The sequence below is a fragment of the Arachis hypogaea genome, chromosome 1 (genome assembly GCF_003086295.3).
Source record: "Arachis hypogaea cultivar Tifrunner chromosome 1, arahy.Tifrunner.gnm2.J5K5, whole genome shotgun sequence".
Taxonomy (NCBI): domain Eukaryota; kingdom Viridiplantae; phylum Streptophyta; class Magnoliopsida; order Fabales; family Fabaceae; genus Arachis; species Arachis hypogaea.
The window spans coordinates 1,103,310-1,124,698 of NC_092036.1; the positions used below are offsets into that span (position 1 = coordinate 1,103,310).

General features: G+C 31.7%; 2 protein-coding genes across 2 annotated transcripts; both read right to left on the bottom strand.

The window, feature by feature from the left end:
* Positions 1-46: 46 nt before the first annotated feature.
* LOC112789187 (uncharacterized) lies at positions 47-3,289 on the bottom strand. The gene is made up of 5 exons (XM_072203502.1): positions 3,275-3,289; positions 3,033-3,152; positions 922-1,141; positions 756-835; positions 47-465 (listed from the first exon to the last, which is right to left on the bottom strand). The coding sequence occupies exons 1-5, from the start codon at positions 3,287-3,289 to the stop codon at positions 364-366; spliced, it is 537 nt and encodes a 178-aa protein (XP_072059603.1). The 3' UTR covers positions 47-363.
* A 9,105-nt stretch (positions 3,290-12,394) lies between these two features.
* Positions 12,395-20,866, bottom strand: LOC112789201 (CASP-like protein ARALYDRAFT_485429). Its single transcript, XM_025830996.3, has 3 exons — positions 20,078-20,866; positions 13,063-13,195; positions 12,395-12,742 (listed from the first exon to the last, which is right to left on the bottom strand). The coding sequence occupies exons 1-3, from the start codon at positions 20,224-20,226 to the stop codon at positions 12,548-12,550; spliced, it is 477 nt and encodes a 158-aa protein (XP_025686781.1). The 5' UTR covers positions 20,227-20,866; the 3' UTR covers positions 12,395-12,547.
* Between the last annotated feature and the right edge of the window lie 523 nt (positions 20,867-21,389).

The window sequence follows — 21,389 nt, forward strand, 5'->3', positions numbered from 1 at the left end:
AAAAAAATTGCGACGGTTTTGAACCGCCGCAATTTTATGCATGAGCTTAAAAAAAAACTGACCAACTACAATAGTTTATACCATTTTTCTTCACTATAACCTATTTTCTTTACATCATATTTATTAAACTTTAAATATTAACATAGAAAAACACTAAATAAACAATATCATGATTAACAAAGCGTAAGGTTAATCAATTTGAGAAGTGAAATAGCACAAAGAATTTTCCATATCCATCTAAGAACAAAATTCCAGAAAAGAAAGGAGGGAAGGTGCAGCGAATTGCACCAGAAAACAAGCCTTCAATTCAGACTGTTGTTGCTCCAAAATGCCAATGAAGTGTCAAGATTGCTTCAATTCAGGTTATTGTTCAATACATGAACTCATAAAATGGGATGGAATGAATGGAAAGTTACCTCTCCACCTCAAGTTCATGACATTAGACTGAATAAAATCTATATCCACCTGAAGTTTTAATTAAATAAAAAAGAATGGTGTATCAATTATTAATAACCAACCTTTAAATAATTATTGAAAAATTCCATTTATTGCATCTACAGCATATAATTGACCAACTTTTATTTCATCTTTTTCTATTACAACAGTATCCCAAGCTTTATTCATTTAAGACACTTTGCCTTGATGTACAATATTCAAAATACACCAAATCTTATTGTTTAATTCAAACAAGAGACTTGGATAATGTGAAACCTTTGTAATAATTTAGAATAATATTCGACAGAGATATAAAATACCTTAAGTTCCTCAGCATTAAGAGATGCTATTTCAAGAGATTCTGGATCAATGTCAATGCTGAGAATATGTCTGATCAATGCTAACACAAATCAAGAGAATATTAATTTTGTAATACAGGATTGATCTTAGAAAACGAAAATATGTAATGCAGATCAAAAGCTTTACCTTGAACCACAGCTCCATCATTGGGACGTTCATACCCCTCTCCTTCCTTCAAGGTCTTCTTGAGAACCTTCTTATCCTTGGTTATGTCAGATACAGCCTTCCAAGATATCAACTCAAGATCAATTTGGAGCGAAGCATTCGGAGGTACAGCACTTTCATCACCTGATGCTGGCCTTCCATTCTCACCAAACGCATCTGCAAAACTATACATGTCAATGAACTTGCACATGATAATTAGGTAGTAGGTAGTAGTAAATAGCTAATAACTTGAAAAGTTCAACTCTTTAATCTTTCTGCAATTTTGTAAAGAAAACATAATTAGGTGAATTTTTCTTATACCCGGTCTCTTACTTTTGGTTATCACTTATCAGATGTGCAATAATTTTATATTCTTTTGTTTACTATCTTATTGAACATATATTATTGCAGGAATTGAAAAATTTTAACTATCGAATTAATACTAATTAAAAAGGAAAAGGAAAATTTGATGCAGTTTTTTTTATCCCAAAACGACATAGTGAAATGTAATTGGTCAATAACAATACATATCCTAGTAAATGAAGATTAGCACATCATTGATTAGAAGAAATAATCATGAGTGCATCTGATAAATTGTATAATAATGAGATTGCTAGTAATGTAGGTACCTCTATAAATATCATCACTTTTTATATTATGAGTAGTGTTTAAAAGATTATCACTTTCTAAATAAATTTTTTTGTAGAATTTGGGATGCTTGATGTAACAGTCTCAATGCCATCATGCTCTGTAGGATATTAGGGAAAATTCAGAGATATGTAAAGTAATAAAAAAAGTTAAATCACTATTTAATTTATAATTTTTATCATGTATAAATTTTATATATTTAATTTAAAGATAATTAGATTTTCATTTTCTCCCTTTAAAGGAGTTTGAATTGGATAACACAGATTAATACTTAAAACTCCAAAAGATAAGAACTATTAGGAATGTGAATTATCACTTTCTGCCACACGTTAAAGACAGAAACACTAATCACTTAAGGAAAAAAAGGAGGTACCTTCAGACCCTGTCCAGTTCAAGATTTATAATTGAAAAATCCTGGCAGCACTAATGCCAAAAATTAATTTACCGATAGAATGAAAAAAATGAACTTCAGACTGTTGTGAAACTGTACCACTTGATAGGTAATATAATCTAAAGTGTCGAACAAATTTCTTTTTAACAGGTTTCAACATTAAACTATTGTATGTGGAACCTGTAGCTAATAAATAAAACTTACAAAAACGCAACTTTCTGTATTCATGGAATTGAAAAATCCAAGAATTCATTTCATCTCAGTTTAAATCAAATTTCAATAGCTAATCACTTCATAAGTCTACTTTAACAAGTAAAAAATTAGTGCAAACTTCAATAAAATGGTGTTTACAAATGCTTGAGTACTAAGAAATTGATCGGTAATAGAAGAAATTCATTTTTCTACAAATACATACACAAGGATCAAATACATTAATGACTAATTTTTATTAATTTTAGCACCAGGGAAGCAATAAAGTGTTGGAGCTCTAATCTTATTAGGTAGTGTGCAATAAACAACCAACCAAGCAGCTATACGGAACAATTCTCAACCTTGAAATGGAAAAAATAATTAAATTTTAGCTTTACACAGAGAAGTTCCATCTAGTACAAATGTATCACTTCGTTGAGGCATTTTATCAAACAACATAAGGACATGAGCCACAATGGGGCTCCCCATGTCACAATTCACAAACGCAAGAAGACACTTAAAAAAAAAGAGAAATTATATATGAACTTAATGTTCCGATCCATCAGACCAACCCAAACACACAATAGTGGTACCTTCAAATCCTTTAACTCTATACAGCAACAAATAACTTGAATTATAGAAGATATAAACAGAATCTAAATCAAATTAACCTGAAAGCATAATCTGAACCAAGAAGATATAGAAAATTTTGATGAAAATAGGGAACAAATATGGATGGAAGAACGAATATATCAACACAAGAATAAAAAGTGACTGTTAAATGATTTAATAACAAGATGTACAAAAATAAACACTTGCAATGATTTCAACAACTGCCCATCTTATAGACAAATTATGCCAATACCTTTGATAACTTCACGCTTTCACCAGTATCACTTCCCAGCGATACCACACACTGCCTGGCAGAAACTGCAGCTGCCGATCCTCCTGGCACCGTAGAAAGATCCCATGGATTGGCTGTGACCTATTGAATGAACATACACATCAACTGATTAAACCAATCTCAGTTATAAATGGGTCATAGCAAGAACACTAGAATCCAGACCTCATAAAGCTTGGCTAAATTTATAACACATCCATGAGTACCAGCAATGCAACCATGGTTTTAGAACCATGTAGCAGGTGCATAGTATATAAAGATCTCTCAATTCGAAAACCTCAACAATAAAATTGAGCTTAATTTCTATCTGCAGTGAAGTTTACACTTACTATCTCAAAATGAATCTAAAAAGAAAATTGTTTTTAGAAAAAGTTACACGATTCATTTCACCCAAATTGGAACATGGAAAGAACAGGCATAGACTTCAATCCACACAATTAAAACAAAATGCAATGCAATATAATTAAGTATGCTTAGCACGAAATTAACTATAAGCTAGTTTTAGAAATAACAGAATCGCAAATACTTGAAATTAAATATTAAAGAAAATTGAAGAACCTCAAATGCAGAACCTTCAGTAGTGCTACCCATACCGAACTCATCTAGATTGGTCTTTCCAACAACAATGGCGCCAAGCTCCTTTGCCCTCTTTTACGGCGGTTTTGTTGAACGGCGACAGGTATCCTTCAAGAATGCGTGACCCGCCGGTGGACGACATATCAGCAAATTGAAACTTAGTAGCAAATATTTGTAAAAATTATTCTAACACTGCAAATTGAAATTTGGTGTAGATATTGAACGAAAAATGCTAGATAGATTCTCTATTGAGCTTTCTATTCTTCTTTGTTGAAGCAAAGCAATCAAATTAGTGCAAAAACCAAGAGCAAAACTAGATTCAGAGATTCAGAGTGAACAAAAAATTCAGAAAAAATAAAATAAAAAAGAACAAACCAGAAGCAAATGAGCAGAGCAGAAGAGGAAGGCATGAACAGCGAGCAGATCTAGGTCAGAAGTACGGTTTGGATTGGGTGAGGAGCCTTTCGCCTCTTGTAAAAACGTAAAACCTAGCGAAAAAATGGGGTGAAGGAGAAAAATCTGCGATGGCCAGCGGTGGAGGCGACGGAGGTTGGAGGCGACGGTGGCAGGACGCTCGTGCAGCTGCAGTAGATTCGAATCACGCACAGCACTTCGCGGAGGAGATGGTGAGCAGATTTGACAAACTAGAGGAAACAGAGGGGCTAGCGTTTGAGCGACGACGAGAGAACTTGGGAAAGGAGCAAAGGCGGTGAAGGAAGCTGGAGAGGAAAGAACCTTGTGCTGTAACTTGGACGGGTATTTTAGTGAGGCAAAACCCCCTTCCCCCCAAAGTTATCTGTTGCGGTGAGGGTCCAATACCGCCTCGGTTCAGTTTATTTGGAGCGGGGGATTATTTACGAGTAGGAATCGCAACAAATCAGGCAATTTGGAGCGGTTGGGGAGAACGGCTGGTAATTTGGGGCTGCTAAGTCCCGCGTCTTTTGTAGAGCTGTTTGCATGTCAGATTCTCTAAAATGAAGCAGACTGTGGCCTCATCATTTTAGTGTTTGTTTGTTAATAAAATTAATAAATAATTGTCTTTTAACATTCAGTAATAAATGATTTCTTTTAACAAAGATACTTTCGTTTTTTTTTTTTTTTGAAAAATATTGTATAACAGCTGTTGCTGCTTGCTAGCATAGAGAAAAAAAGGGGGAGAAAAATGAAAATGAACCATGTATTCGAGACAAATTGAGAGTAGTTGAAATGGGTACCGTGTCATTTAGATAGCCAAATATGGCAAGAGTATTCATCTTAGACCCAAGACTATAGTTAGAGAGTTACCAAATAAAGATACTCAAAGTAAAGTTATTGACTTAATTTCAATTTGTAAATGTGCGCTTAATTTTTCGTCCAAATAATTAAAGATCGGAATATACATTTCCTCAATTATATTTGATGCACATACTCTAACAAAAGTAGAGGACTGATAACACGTATGTTTTATACTTAGATAGATCAACATGTCAGATATATATAAAATAAAGATGTATAAATAGAAGATTTTATTATTAAAATAATTAGTTCAATAATAATTTATATATATAATAATATTATATGTTGTAATGTGTATATATATACAAAGATAGAAAGAAGTATTAAAAATAAAGAGAGAGAAAATCGTATATGTTTATTGTTACTATCTCAATATAATAAAGATGATTAATATTACTATTAATATAATATGTAAAGGGTAATAGAAAAGAGAATTTAGAATACTAATAAAATAAAATAAGAGAAAGAATTGTAGAAGAAATATAAAGAGAAGAGTATTTGATTGCAACATAAAAAGAGAGTATTTGTTTATTATTGTCTGTATTAACAACGGAGGTTAACCTCCTATTTATAAGCATATGGGAGGAATGTTTTCAACCCATATTAATTTCATTCTCTATTGGTAACATAAAAACTGAGTCACTTGCATGGGCATCCATATCCTTTCTGTTTATCATAACACTTCCCCTTGGATGACCATTCAGGATTATTGCCTCGTTAAAACCTTACTAAAGAAAAACCCAATGGGAAAAAAAACTTTAGTGAAGGAAAAGAGTACAATATCCTTTGTGACGGAGACCGCCTCATTAAAAACCTTGTCAAGAAAAACCCAATGGGAAAAAAACTTGACCAAGGGAAAAAGAGTACAGTCTCCCCTCATGCCGACATCATTTAATGTCTCAAAATCGGCGCATCCCAATCTCATGTACCAATCTTTCAAAGGAGGATTTTGGGAGCGACTTTGTAAATAAATCTGCCAGATTATCACTTGAGCGGATCTGTTGGATATCAATTGTCCCTTGATTTTGAAGATCATGAGTGAAGAAGAATTTGGGAGAAATATGCTTTGTTCTATCACCTTTGATGTAGCCGCCTTTAAGTTGAGCAATGCATGCTGTATTATCTTCAAACAGGACAGTTGGAGTTATCTTATGATCAATCAGTCCACATGATGACAGAATATATTGAATCAGACTCCTAAGCCAAAAACACTCGCGACTAACTTCATGAATCGCCAGTATTTTAGCATGATTAGAGGAGGTTGCTGCTATCGTCTGTTTCGTGGACCTCCATGATATAGCTGTACCACCATATGTGAACAGGTATCCTGTTTGAGATCTCCCTTTATGTGGATCAGACAGGTATCCGGCATCTGCATAGCCAACTAGTTGTGACTTGGATCCATAGGGATAAAACAATCCCATATCAACCGTTCCATGAAGATATCAAAAAATTTGTTTGATTCCACTCCAATGTCTTCTGGTTGGAGAGGAACTATACCTTGCTAGTAAATTCACCGCGAATGATATGTCAGGTCGCGTATTATTAGCAAGATACATTAGCGCTCCAATGGCACTAAGATATGGTACTTCAGGACCAAGGATATCTTCATTTTCTTCTTTAGGACGGCATTGATCCTTTTTCACATCCAAAGATCTTACGATCATTGGTGTACTTAATGGATGTGACTTGTCCATATAAAATCTTTTCAAGATCCTTTCTGTGTATGTTGTTTGATGAATAAAGATCCCACCTTTTATATGCTCGATCTGCAGGCCGAGACAAAACTTAGTCTTTCCAAGATCTTTCATCTCAAACTCTTCTTTTAGAGTTTTTATAATTGTTGGAATCTCTTCAGGAGTCCCAATGATATTTAAATCATCAACGTACACAGCAATTATAATGAACCCAGATGTAGTTTTCTTTATGAAAACACATGGGCAGATATCATCATTCTTGAAACCGTTTTTGGCCAGATACTCAGTAAGACGATTATACCACATTCGTCCAGATTGCTTTAGACCATATAAAGATCTTTGCAATTTGACTGAGTATAACCCTTGCGAATATTCACTGGATGGTTTAGATATCTTTAATCCTTCAGGGACTTTCATATAGATATCCCGATCTAATGAGCCGTATAAATAGGCTGTTACCACATCCATTAAATGCATATGCAGTTTATGATATGCAGATAAACTGACCAAATAACGCAAAGTTATCGCATCCACTACATGGGAATACGTTTCTTCATAATCTATACCGGGCCTTTGTGAAAAACCTTGTGCCACAATTCGGCCTTTGTAGCGCATGGCTTCATTTTTCTCATTTCGTTTTCTCACAAATACCCATTTGTATCCAACAGGTTTTACATCTGCAGGTGTACGGACTACAGGTCCAAAGACTTCACGTTTTGCAAGTGAGTCTAATTCAGCCTTCATGGCTGCTTCCCATTTTGGCCAATCATTTCTTTGTCGACATTCTTCAACTAATCTTGGCTCAAGATCCTTATTTTCATGCATGATATTCAACGCCACATTATATGCAAATATTTCATTGACAATTGTCTTATTTCGGTCCCATTTCTCTCCTGTAAAGACATAATTTATCGAGATCTCGTCATTTTCACAATTTTCAGGTACCTGAACGTCTTCTGGCGTTATATCAGAATTTTGGACAACTGCAGGTGTCTCTACTATGTCTTTTTTAACAGAAATATTATTTACCTCTTTTCTCTTTCGAGGATTTTTATCTTTGGAACCGACAAGCCTGCCACGCTTCTGGCGTGTATTTGCTGTCGTGGCAATTTGTCCTACTGGGACATCAATTCGAATTGGGGCATTTTCCGCCCTGCCACGCTTCTGGCGTGAATTTGCTTCAGTGGCTATTTGTCCTACTGGGACATCAATTCGAATTGAGGCATTTTCCGCTGGTATATAAGATTTGGTTATCCTCTTTGTATCGGAAAATGCATCAGGCAATTCATTTGCTATTCTTTGCAAATGTATAATCTTTTGAACTTCCAGTTCACATTGCCCTGATCGAGGATCTAAATGCATCAACGATGATGCATTCCAATTAAGTTCCTTTTCAGGAGGCTTATTCTCTCCCCCTAATATTGGAAATTTTGATTCATCAAAATGACAATCCGCAAACCGGGCTTTAAATACATCTCCAGTTTGTATCTCAAGATACCTCACTATAGAGGGAGAATCATATCCAACATATATTCCCAATTTTCTTTGGGGTCCCATTTTGGTGCGATTAGGTGGTGCAATGGGAACATATATCGCACACTCAAATATTCTTAAATGGAAGACATTTGGCTGTTGGCCAAAAGCTAATTGCATAGGAGAGAACCGATGGTAACTCGTTGGCCTCAAACGAATAAGTGCTGCAGCATGTAAAATAGCATGCCCCCAAACCGAGGTTGGGAGAATTGTTCTCATAAGCAAAGGTCTAGGAATTAAATGGAGGCGCTTAATAAGTGATTCTGCTAACCCATTTTGTGTGTGAACATAAGCCACTGGATGTTCAACACTTATTCCATTAGCCATACAATAAGCATCAAAAGTTTGGGAAGTAAATTCACCAGCATTATCAAGACGAATTGCTTTAATTGGATTTTCTGGAAATTGTGCTTTTAATCGAATAATTTGAGCCAGTAATCTTGCAAACGCCAGGTTGCGAGAAGATAATAAGCACACATGTGACCATCTCGAAGATGCGTCTATCAGGACCATAAAATATCTAAAAGATTCACATGGTGGATGAATAGGTCCACATATATCACCTTGAATCCTTTCTAGAAATTCAGGGGACTCAAATTCAATCTTTACTGGTGATGGCTTTAAAATTAACTTCCCTTGAGAACATGCAGCACAACAAAATTCACTAGCTTTAAGAATTTTCTGGTTCTTTAGTGAATGTCCACGAGAGTTTTCAATAATTCTTCTCATCATGGTTGTTCCCGGATGACCCAAACGGTCGTGCCAAGTTATGAATTCATTTGGGCTAGTAGACTTCTGGTTTACAATGGCATGTGATTCAATTGCACTAATCTTGGTATAATACAACCCAGATGAAAGTGAGGGTAATTTTTCTAATATAACTTTCTTATTTGAATCATGAGTTGTGATACATAAATACTCATGATTTCCCTCATTCATAGTCTCAATATGATATCCATTTCGGCGAATATCTTTAAAGCTCAACAAGTTTCTTCGAGACTTGGTAGATAACAGTGCATTATTTATTATAAATTTTGTTCCTCCAGGAAACAAAATTATAGCTCTTCCGGAGCCCTCAATCACATTGCCTGAGCCAATAATAGTATTAACATATTCTTCTTTTGGCACAAGATGGGTAAAATATATATCACTTTTGAGAATAGTGTGTGAACTCGCACTATCCGCAAGGCATACATCTTCATTACATATCACTGCCATTCTCTTCAAAAACAAATAATAATAAAATGAGTAGTATGTACAGTTAAATTGAATACTTGATCAAAATTATTTTCCTAAGAAACACTGTACATAAAATAATGTTATATACTGAAATTTTATTTTAAAATTTGATACATTTAATAATTTTAAAATTCATAAACATTAATATTTCATTATTTATGTACATCACATTTGAAACTTAAATACATAGAAAATAAAACTTAACAATAAGTTTTTTACATTATTTATTTACATATATACTTCACAATTCCGCATATTAAACTATTCCATCATTGATCAAATGACCAATATTTCCTTCAGGATCCTCAAAGAAATCAGATACATCATAATGAGTGGTGGAGTTCTCAGCATCATTTGAAACAAAATTTGTTTCCTTTCCTTTGTCGTTCTTTTTCAAAGATGCCTGGTAAAGATCGACTAGGTGCCTTGGGGTACGACAGGTACGTGACCAATGGCCCTTTCCACCACAACGGAAACACTTATCCTCTGTTGATTTATTCTGGCCGATATTCCTTTCTTTATCCCACTTCTGGTGAGATCCTCTCTTTTGAATATAATTCTTTTTCCTTCCATAATTTTTCTTGCTATTAAAACATTGCCATTTACCTCTTCTGGGGTAATGATTTGCCGCATTTACTTCAGGAAATGGGGCGGCGCCAGCAGGACGCGCTTCATGATTTTTTAATAACAACTCATTGTTGCGTTCAGCAACAAGAAGGCAAAAAATTAACTCAGAATATTTTTTAAACCCTTTTTCTCGATACTGCTGCTGCAGGAGCACATTTGAGGCATGGAAGGTTGAGAAAGTTTTCTCCAACATATCATGATCAGTTATTTTTTTCCCACACAATTTCATTCGGGAGGTGATTCGAAATATTGCAGAATTATATTCATTTATAGATTTAAAATCTTGTAAACGCAAATGCGTCCATTCATATCGGGCTTGAGGAAGTATCACCGTTTTTTGATGATTATACCTTTCTTCAAGGTCTTTCCAAAGATCTGCAGGATCTTTTAATGTAAGATATTCATTTTTCAATCCTTCGTCAAGATGACGATGAAGGAAAATCATGGCTTTAGCTTTATCCTTCTGGGATGCATTATTTTCAGCCTTAATGGTATCTCCAAGATCCATTGAATCAAGATGGATTTCAGCATCTAGTATCCATGATAAATAATTGTTTCCAGATATATCAAGAGCATTGAATTCAAGATGAGAGAGTTTCGACATAATGAAAATTTGTTATCTGAGTCTTTCTAGGAATTTGATCAGAGTCTCGTGCTGATAACGTGTTGTAAAATAAAAGATATATATAAAATAAAGATGTATAAATAGAAGATTCTAGTATTAAAATAATTAGCTCAATAATAATTTATATATATATAATAATATTATATGTTGTAATGTGTATATATATACAAAGATAGAAAGAAGTATTAAAAATAAAGAGAGAGAGAATCACATATGTTTATTGTTACTATCTCAATATAATAAAGATGATTAATATTGCTATTAATATAATATGTAAAGAGTAATAGAAAAGAGAATTTAGAATACTAATAAAATAAAAGAAGAGAAAGAATTGTAGAAGAAATATAAAGAGAAGAGTATTTGATTATAACATAAAGAGAGAGTATTTGTTTATTATTGTCTGTATTAACAACGGAGGTTAACCTCCTATTTATAAGCATATGGGAGGAATGTTTTCAACCCATATTAATTTCATTCTCTATTGGTAACATAAAAACTGAGTCACTTGCATGGACATCCATATCCTTTGTGTTTATCATAACAAAATAATTATTATTTATTTTAAATAACAAGTGGTTGATGTCAATTTCACAATATTTTATATGAGCTTTTATGATTAACGAGTATAAATATAATTTAATAATTTTATTACTTGTTATCTAATTTGTTTAAGTTTGTAATATAATAAAGACTCCCTTCTTAACTAATATAAGTAAAATAGATAAAACTTGAATATGAGAAAATTCAAATTTAAAGGAGGTATATATCATAATTTAGTTAAATTTAATTACGTAAAAAATTTAGTTATCTAGAATTATTGTTGCAAAAAAAAAAAAAATCATCGTGGATTTTGGCAAAGTGCTCATTATATGTAGTAAAATATACATAATTCAGAAGCGGACTATTTTAATAAAGATGTCTAAAACGTTCTTTTTTTTAAATATTTTTTTATAATTAAAATTTAATATATATAATCCATTAAATCATGTTATTTTTGTCAAAATTAGACCAGACAAATTAATTTGACCGAAAAAAGTGAATCAAATTTTGAATTAGTCTAAATTAATATTATTTTTTTTATAAAAAATGACTACAATACTCTTATTGTAGAAAATGACTAAAATACTCTTATTATATATATTAATTTTGAGAATCCTAAATTCTAGCATTTTTCTTCTCTGTCGTCGTAGGATTAGAATTTAGAATTTTTAAAATTAATATATATATATATGTATATAATAGGAATATTTTAGTTTTTTTTTATAGCAGAGATGTTATAGTTATTTTTTATAAAAAATATTAATTTATACCAATTTAAAATTAAATTTATTATTTTTTGGCTAAATCGATTTATCCGGTCTAATTTTAATAAAAATAACATAGTTTAACTAATTATATATGTTAAATTTTAATTTTTAAAAAATATCTTTAAAAAAAATATTTTTGACATCTTTATTTAAGTAGCTTCCAATCCAGAATTTAATGCCAACCTTAATGATCAACCCGAATTCCATCAAACCCCAATTCAAATTTCAACACTCAAATCCTCATTTTCACTAAAACTACTTCTTTGGAGAACCTAACCCCAAAATTCAGCAACTATATCATCAAATCAAGTATGGACAACACTGTCCAAAGTCCAAACACAGTAATTTAGAGTTTAGATTTAAAATTTTAAGTTTAGAATTCATCTTTGCCACATTATTATTGGCTGTGCAAGGATGCTTAGGAGGAAAAGGTTGAGAACCACGATAAAGACTTCAATTTTCTTTTTTTTCTCTCTTGAACTAAAAGCAATTAAGCAATTATTACATTATTATTGACTATATTCATCACAACTTTATTCCCTTGAAAGAAAAAATAAACTTATCATTTGCATACAACATATGAACAGGCAGCAAAATAATCTACAAAGACGGAAAAATCCAAAAGTTGAACAGACAAGAAGCTGAAGAAAGAAACCAGGACAAGAAGGCCATGGCAGCAGACAACTGATATCTGCTGCACAACTTTGGCGGACAATAGGATCCGTCCGCATCCAGCAGGAGATCTGTGACGCCGGCCGTCGAACACGCTGCCGCTAGCGAGAGATATGACAAAACCTGAAGTATGTCACATATTCTATTCTCATTATTGCATTATAGAAAAAAAAAAAGAAAAAATTCAAAACAATTCCTGACAATTATTTCAAAAGATAACGAAGTCCTTGATAAAATAAGTCAATGTTGTTTTTTGTACAGGAACTAATCAGTCTCAAAAAAAAGATCAGAAATCAAGTTTGGTGTTTTTTTTGAGATCTCGTTGTCCTTTCGAGATAATTGTCAGGGTCGAGAAAGTATACACTCAAAAAAAATAAAGAATTAAATTTTAGTTAGTGAATATCAGCAATGATGTTTCTTTTTTTGTCATAATTTGCACGTACCATGTCACCCAAAAGGATCATGAATATGAGTCTTCTTTGATGAGGTAAACATTTTATAAACACAGAGTATGCGTCTACGACCAGCAATGTTATGCTCCACGGAATTACCAACCCCATGACTGTCACCAAATAGCTGTTGAATATCATCAACAAAAGCAAAAGGATGAAAATCCTCCTATTGAGGCATGCATACAAGATAAGCTACATAGCATAAACACCAAGATGCTTCTAATTAAGTTCTAATACCTCTTATTATAAACTATAAAATATGGTATACATATAAACTCTTCAGAAAGAATGAATAACACCTCTATCATCATGCCAACACTTCCACAAAATTGCAGAGCATTAGTAACATAATTTAATACCCACATACCGTAAATTTTTATGATACTATTTTTTTCAAAAATTTAAGTCGATAGAAAGAAGTGTAACAAGAATAATTATATATTTAATATAATTTTTTAATCAAAAATCTCTTTTAAATTTACTTAATTTTTATACAATTTTTTTTTATTTATCTTATACTATTTTTTTTTGTGATTCACCAAAGATTTATAATTAACTCAAATAATAATACAATATTTTTAAAAATATTAAAGGACCAGCAGTTAATTAGTAATATTTAAAAATATAAGCTAAAAATATGTTGTTAAAGTAAAAAAAGTAAAACTAATAACTAAAAATGATGTTAAAAAAGTAATAAATTCTATTAGCCCTTAATTTTTTTAATTTTTTTCCTAAAACTTTATTCTTAACATTAAAATACATATACCTTTTTATTTATCTTTTATGGTCAAAATTAGTCAATGTATTCTTTCAAAATTGCCCATATCATAAGTTCATAACCACATCATTATCATCATCCTAATTATATTTTTCACATCTTCCTTGGTTATATCAAGATCTAAGTCATCATTTGCTCCTCAATGTCACCTCACCCTTCCCCTTCCATCACCAAATCGATAGTTAATCACCACTCACCACTCAATCTATTAATTAAATAACAACATTATATTAAAAATTAAATTGGTTCAAAACAACGGTGGAGGTAGATTAACTTTTTTCGAGAAAGGCTAAAAAAAAAAAATTATAGTAAACAAAGAATAAAATAAAAATTTTAAAAAGACTAAATTAAACTTTATACTTAATTTGTAAAAAAAAACTTGATGGTTGGAGGAGGTCATTGCCTCTCTTATCTTGTATGAGGCTCTACTAATGGTTCAAAATTCACTTTATATAAAATTATTGTTGATTTTTCTCAAAATTCTAAAAATTGAACCTGACGGATCGACTCGATTGGATTAATTAAAAATCGATTATTTGGTTGGTTTGATTAATTTCTAGAATTGTCTTGTAAAAAATTGATCAAATCGATGGTTAATCGGTGAACTGTAGGAACTAGACGAATTTTTTTAAGGTCTAATTTTATAATCCGCCTCAGAAACAGCATCGTTTTGACGCCAAAAAAAAGAAAAACCTACTAACTCAGTCCTAATTCCCAAACATTACTAACGAATTCACGAACGTCTCTCTCTCCCTTCCAACTCTAATTTCCTCCAACGAGCAGAAGGAACGCCTCCACCATCCCTATCACTATCGGCGACAGCTGTGACCACCAACAGTTGCCACTCTCGCCACTCGAAGCTTCTGTTGTTATCGTCGTTAGAAGGTCAGTTTGAAGCTTCTATCGTCCTCGCCGTCATAAAATCAATTCGAAGCTTCTGTCATCGGCTACCTCTGTCCTGTCGAGCATCTATCATAGACTGTAGGCCTTCTCTGCTCTCTCTGCCACAGTGAATTCTTCAGTTTTTCAATTAATTTTTGTTTATTTTGTTAATTATATGAATTGCCGCAATGAGTTCTTCAATTTTTTAGTTAATTTTTTTATTTTATTGATTATATGAATTGCTGCAATGAATATTTCAATTTTCAGTTAATTTTTTTATTTTGTAAATTATATGAATTAATCATTCTAAATTGCTGTAATACTGAATAGAATTTTGATATAATTTCCAAAAACAATGATAAGTTCAATTTTGGATTTTGATGGATGAAGTTTTATTTTGCTGTATATAATTTGTAATTTGTATATTGTATGTGATTTAGATAGAACAACCACAAAGTGGTCAACAACCACAAGACAATGTCGTCCAAAAAACTCAAACGGTTCCTCTCGAAGAAAATCTGACCCAGCTTGATAATATTTTACTGTGACATATGAGAAAAATTCACAAGGCGCAATATACATGTATCTTTTTGTTTGAATACTTATAATGGAGGGGATATATAAATGAAATATCACATTGCGAAAATTTTTGGACAAATTAAAGTATGTAACAAAGTCATTGCAGAGATTGAACATCAATCCAAAAGGCTTTTGGTGAAAAATAAAAAATAAGATGGAAAAAAGAAAATTTGAGGAGGAGTCTTATAATGTGAAAACACGAGCACAAGAATCTGAAATCGCTTAACTCTGTACAATTTGCTGTTCCTACAACAACGGGAGACAAAAGAAAGAGAAGAGCTATTGTTGCTATACAAATTGAAAGTTATTTTAAGAAAATGACTACTCTAGGGTCTCAACCAACCTTGAAAAGTGTTTTGGCCAGTAGAAAAATATTGTACAAGGCTAAGTTGGGGTTCGCAAAATGGATCGTTGATGCACATTTTTCAATGCAATCCAATTACTTTACTTTCAACCTGTCTTGGATGGTATTGCTGCAATTGGACCTAGTTTCAAAGGACCATCATATAATAAAATGATAGTTCATTTTTTGGCGAATCTTAAGGAAGAGTGTTAGTTTCTTGTTAAAATCTATAGGAGCTCATAGAAAAACACCGGTAGTACGTTGGTGGCAGATGGTTGGACTGATCAAAGGCAACGAACCTTAATTAACTTTCTAGTTTATTGTCCTGTTGGAATGTTATTTGTCAAGTCTTTTTATGCTTCTAATATGATAAAAAATTGTCGATACTTGTTTAATTTGTTTGGTAATGTTATTAGTGGGTTGGGCTTAGTAACATTTTACATGTGGTTACTAATAATACTGCTAATTATGTATCTGCTGAAAAACTCATTCATAAAAAGTATTCAAATATTTTTTGGTCTCCTTGTGTTGTCATTGCATCAATCTTATTTTAAAAGATATTACAAGTATTCCTCACATAGATGATCTTGCTTCCGTGCTTTAAAAATGACTATGTTTGTTTACAATCATATGATCTTTTTGTCTTGGCTTAGAAAAAAGAAAAAGTTGAAAAAAAATTGTTCGACCAGGAATCACATGTTTTGCCACTATTTTTATTACTTTAAAAAGTATATATGATCACAAGAAATATTTACAAACATTGATGGTGGACAAATTTTTCACTTCTCATAAATTAACCAAAAGTACAAATAAAAAGATTATTAGTTCAATTGTCTTAGATAATAAGTTTTGGCAAGATTGTGTTACCAGTGTGAAAATTGTTAGTCCTTTTATTAAGTTGTTGAGGATTGTTGATGGTAATGAAAAATTATCTTTGGAATACGTGTATAAAGACATGCAAAGAGCCAAAATGCTATCAAGACAATGTTTAGAAATCAAAAAGCTGTTTGCATGCCTTACACAAGTATCTTAAAAATGCGGTGGGATAAGCATTTGAAGCGAGATATCCATGCAACAGCATACCTTTTAAATCCAACCTTTTTTTTATTGTGAGGGTTTTGTGAGAAGACAAATATTTTGATATCTTTACTTCCTTTGCTTGATGTTAAAACACTTTGCAATGACTCGGTTGTCACAGTAAAAGAGATACAATTGTATTGAAATTGTAAAGAAAGTTTTGAAAAGAAAAATGGCAAGAGAGCGGCAAAAAGATTCAAACTTGGTAAGTTATTTTATTTCCAAGTTTAATTTAGTTTGAAAGTTTACTAAATATTGAGTGATAAACATTAAACAATATTTGAGTTTTATATTTATGTAGGTGAATAGTGGAAGTTAACATGGTAGGAGTGCTCATAATTTATAAAAAATGGCAATTCGTTTTTTTCATCAAATATATTCTTCGTCTGAATGTGAGAGGAATTGGAGCCTTTTTTAATAAATCCATTCAAGGAAGAGGAACCGATTAGAGCATCAAAGGCTAAGTGACATTGTTTATGTGACGTATAACCTACGTCTTCAATCTAGGTTGCATCGAAAGAAGAAAAGTTATGATCCAATTGACATTCGAAGCATTAACACAATAGATTTTTGGGTAATGACAGATGAGGATGATCCTGAATTTACTAATAGAGACGTTGAAGGCATTGAAAATTTAATATACACTGATAATGCTATGCCTTCGTATTTTGATAGTGAGTGAAATAGCAAAATTTGTTTCATTCCATAAAGATATATGTTATTAATTTTGACTTTTTATTGACTTTTTATTTTATTTTATTAGATGGAAGAGACATGAAAGTTAAAGCGGATATGCGTTGTAATTAAATCCTCAAATATAGCTTCTTTTATTTAGTGATACTTCTGAAGATGGTGGATTACCTCTATATGATGGAGACATTGGAACACGTAATGATGATTATGATTTCTGATAAGTAGTGTTTTTATTTAGTTGAAAACTTGTTTGTTCAATTCTTTTTTTTTTTGTGGTAGACCATATTGTATTTGTCATTTATGTGCGTTTTGATTTCTTTAATTATAAACTTTGATATTTAAAATTATTTATGAACTTTTAATAATAAATTATAGATAATTTATTGTGTAAAATTGTCAAATTTTAAATTTTATTAACTTAAAAAAATTATTAAATTTAAATATTTAAAATTATATATTAATTTTTTTTATAATTTTAGTATATATTTAGTTAAACTGGTTTAACCACTTATTAAATCAATCACTCTATCGGTCAATGACCAATTAGATTCTTACAACCTTAATTTTCCTCTATATAAGGTATTGTCATCGAATATATTTTAAAATACTAAAATCATTAAGTATATTTTTGAACCTTAACTTTTATCTAAGATAAAATATAAATAAAAATATAACATACTATTTAATATTTTGCTTTTGTTTGGTCCCTTAAATAAATTTCTAGTTTCGTTGTTGTTCTCACCTTTAGGCTTTAACCTCATCCTCATTGCCAACAAATCTAAATTCAGATCTAGATCGGCTACGTGAAAACACTCCAACTACTGATGAATTTTGTAGGGTTATCAAAGCTCGCTGTAGAGATGATATCTTCGAATGAAGGCGCACTTCCAACTTTTGCACTATCATTAGAGCCAGGGAGATCGATGAAGCCATGAAGGGTCTTTAAACGAAAGTCATTGCGAAGATGAGAAGGTGGTTGGCGTGCTAGGAAGGCAAAAGGAGTGTGGGAATCACTACAAAAAGTTCGCTAAAAATCTATGATGCACTGACACGGACACGGAACGCGACACGACACAGAACATGTCGACATACGAATTTTAAAATCTTACATGACACGGGAACACGCGTACATATAAAATATAAAGTATTTTTTAGATAAATCACGATGATATTTTAATATTTTATTGATATTAAAATATAAATTAATTTTTTAAATTATTTTTAATGTCTTATTTTAATTATATCAAGTATTTAAAATATTTTTTGTTTTAATAAATAATAATATATACCATATCTAAATTTATTTTAAGAATATATATTAAAAATAAAACCGGACACACTGACACGTGATGGTATTTAAATATGTCCAAAAATTAATTTTTTATTTTTTATTGAGACACGGTTTGAACACAACAAACACACATGTCGAACAAGTATCGGTGAGTGTCGTATCTGAAATGTGTCCAACACACAAACACGGCAACTCAGTAAAGTGTTCGTACTTCATAGCTTAAAATCGTCGAATTTCTCACTATAATAATAGTATACCATGTTGTGCGCTATGGATTGGATTTGATCGGTGTTGGAATCAAACCAAATTCAAATGAAAATTTTTTTTTAAAAAAAAATTGAGTGAATAGTGAAGATTCTGACTGTATTAATAAAGAATATGTGTAATTTTTTTTCTCGTTATTCTTACGAAAAAAATTATTTTTACTATTCACTCAAAAATACTCTTCACCATATTATTATCTAATCTAAATTAGTACATTTTGATTGGTTTTCATTTTAAATTGGATTTGATAAGTGATTTTGTGTGTTTGGATTAACATTTATAAATAAGTGTTAGTATGAAGGTGTTTTCTTGCAAATTAATTTTGATTAAAATTATATATCAGTGCCAATGTAGTAGTGATCTGTGTTTGAAGATTTTTTGTTAAACGTGATTTATTTGGATATTTTTATTTAATTTAAATATTAAAGATATTTTAAAAGTTTAATAAATTTTTGAAAAAAAAGAAAACTTTATGCTAATAATGATAAAAACATACAATATTTTAGCAGAGTAACTATTAGTGTCGGTCACTTTGGAATGTTTCTCATAATGTTTGACATTTTCAATTAATAATTATACTATTAATCTATAAAAGTATTGAAACTTATTCTATCTCTTTCCACTAATTAAAGAATGTTTAAAAACATTATCTTTATACTACACTTGATTTTATACTTCTAACAAAGTGGAAGCTCAGGTTGCAGTCGACTTCACGTGAAGTTGATAGCTGAGAATTAAATCAATCAAATCATCTAATAGCTCTCAGTTATTAACTTCACATAAAATCGACTACATCTGAGTTTCTACCTTCTAACAATTGTGTTAAGTTGACAGGAAAAATGTCCAACAGCGTAACATAAAAATCATAAGGGACTGAATTCATGAAAATCAAAAGCATGCAACTCTCAAAGTCAAGAAGCACTAATCAGTTGTAAATTGTTCTAACAAAACTCATGAAATAGAGTCGAGATTTAACAAATAAAGCAAGCAAAAACCCAGAATCGTAAAGGGAAATGGGAAGGAGGAAGATCAATGAAGGAACATAAAAATCATATGGGAAAAAAAAAAAGAAAATAAACAATGAAGGTTAAGAGGGTACCAGAAAACAGTGTAGGCATAGAAATCAACGTCCAAGCACATGAAGAGAAGGGAAGCAGAGGAAAAGACGGTTTGCCCCAAACGGAGAGCGAAGCTGGCGCTTGTGCCAAACGCTCCTGGAACTTCCTCCATTCCAAATTTCCCAAACATGCCCTTAATCTCTCTCTCTCTCTCTCTCTCTCTCGTAATTATTAAATTTAAAAAGAATGAATAAAAGGAAATATTTAGGAAAATGTAGAAAAGGAAAATAGTCAGGGACCGTGAGTAAGAATATGAACATGAATGTGAAGATAATGGAACAGCATATTAGTCACATGATAAATTGAATTTTGTTTTTGTAGTATTATTTGCTTTTGTTTTGTTGGCAGTGTGCAATTGACTTAGACACGACGCAGAAGAGATAAGAGTAATTTTGTGATGAAATGAAACCGTTTAGGTAAGTAAGAGGTGTTGTGGGCCTCACATATTGCCTTGCAACTAAGAATGTGCAGAGTGATTTCGAGTACATATGTGGGTCTTAACTCTTAACTCTTACTTATTGAGAAAATGTACGACTAATAGTAACAAAAGTTAAGCGTGGTACTTCATATTCAATCCATAATTACAAGTATAAACAAAAAATGTATTTAAACAACTTACTTGACCAACTCCCTTGAACAACTCTCCACATAGCAAGTTCGAGTTCAAAGCCGAGTTGATACTTACTAAAGAGACAAGAGAAGAGTATGCCAGACATATAGAAATCCACTCAAACTCACAAATTAGTGTGACTTGTGTGCTACGTGAATCTATTGTATTAATATTATACTGGCATGACCAAGTACAATCTCATACAAGATCTACACAACCTATGCATTAATATTGCAGGTATCTCCACCATTGATTTGTTACATCACCACCGATTACAAGTTCAGCATCCGCCTCCTTTACATGGCCCAATCACACGGACGAAAAGAAATTTGATATATTATCTATCTATTATTCTTAAAATCAATTATTTATATATCATTTTTCTTATTGTTGAAAGAAATTAATTATCCTCAAGTGTAATTTCGATCCGATATAGTGATTGTCATCTAGAGTGAGGTAATGCATTCTATTTACAAATACTTATCTTAATTAAAATGAACACATACTAAGAAAGTAATAGATGGAGAGAAATATTGATCGGTATTTTTAGCCAGTAATCCAATTTCTTTAGTCCAAAGTGTCCAACAACCCAACTCAATGCTTTTAGCCTCACTTTTAAATATTAATGGTTAACTACTAGACGAGAACAATAAATTGCATTGGCCATGTAACATTGCTCACAG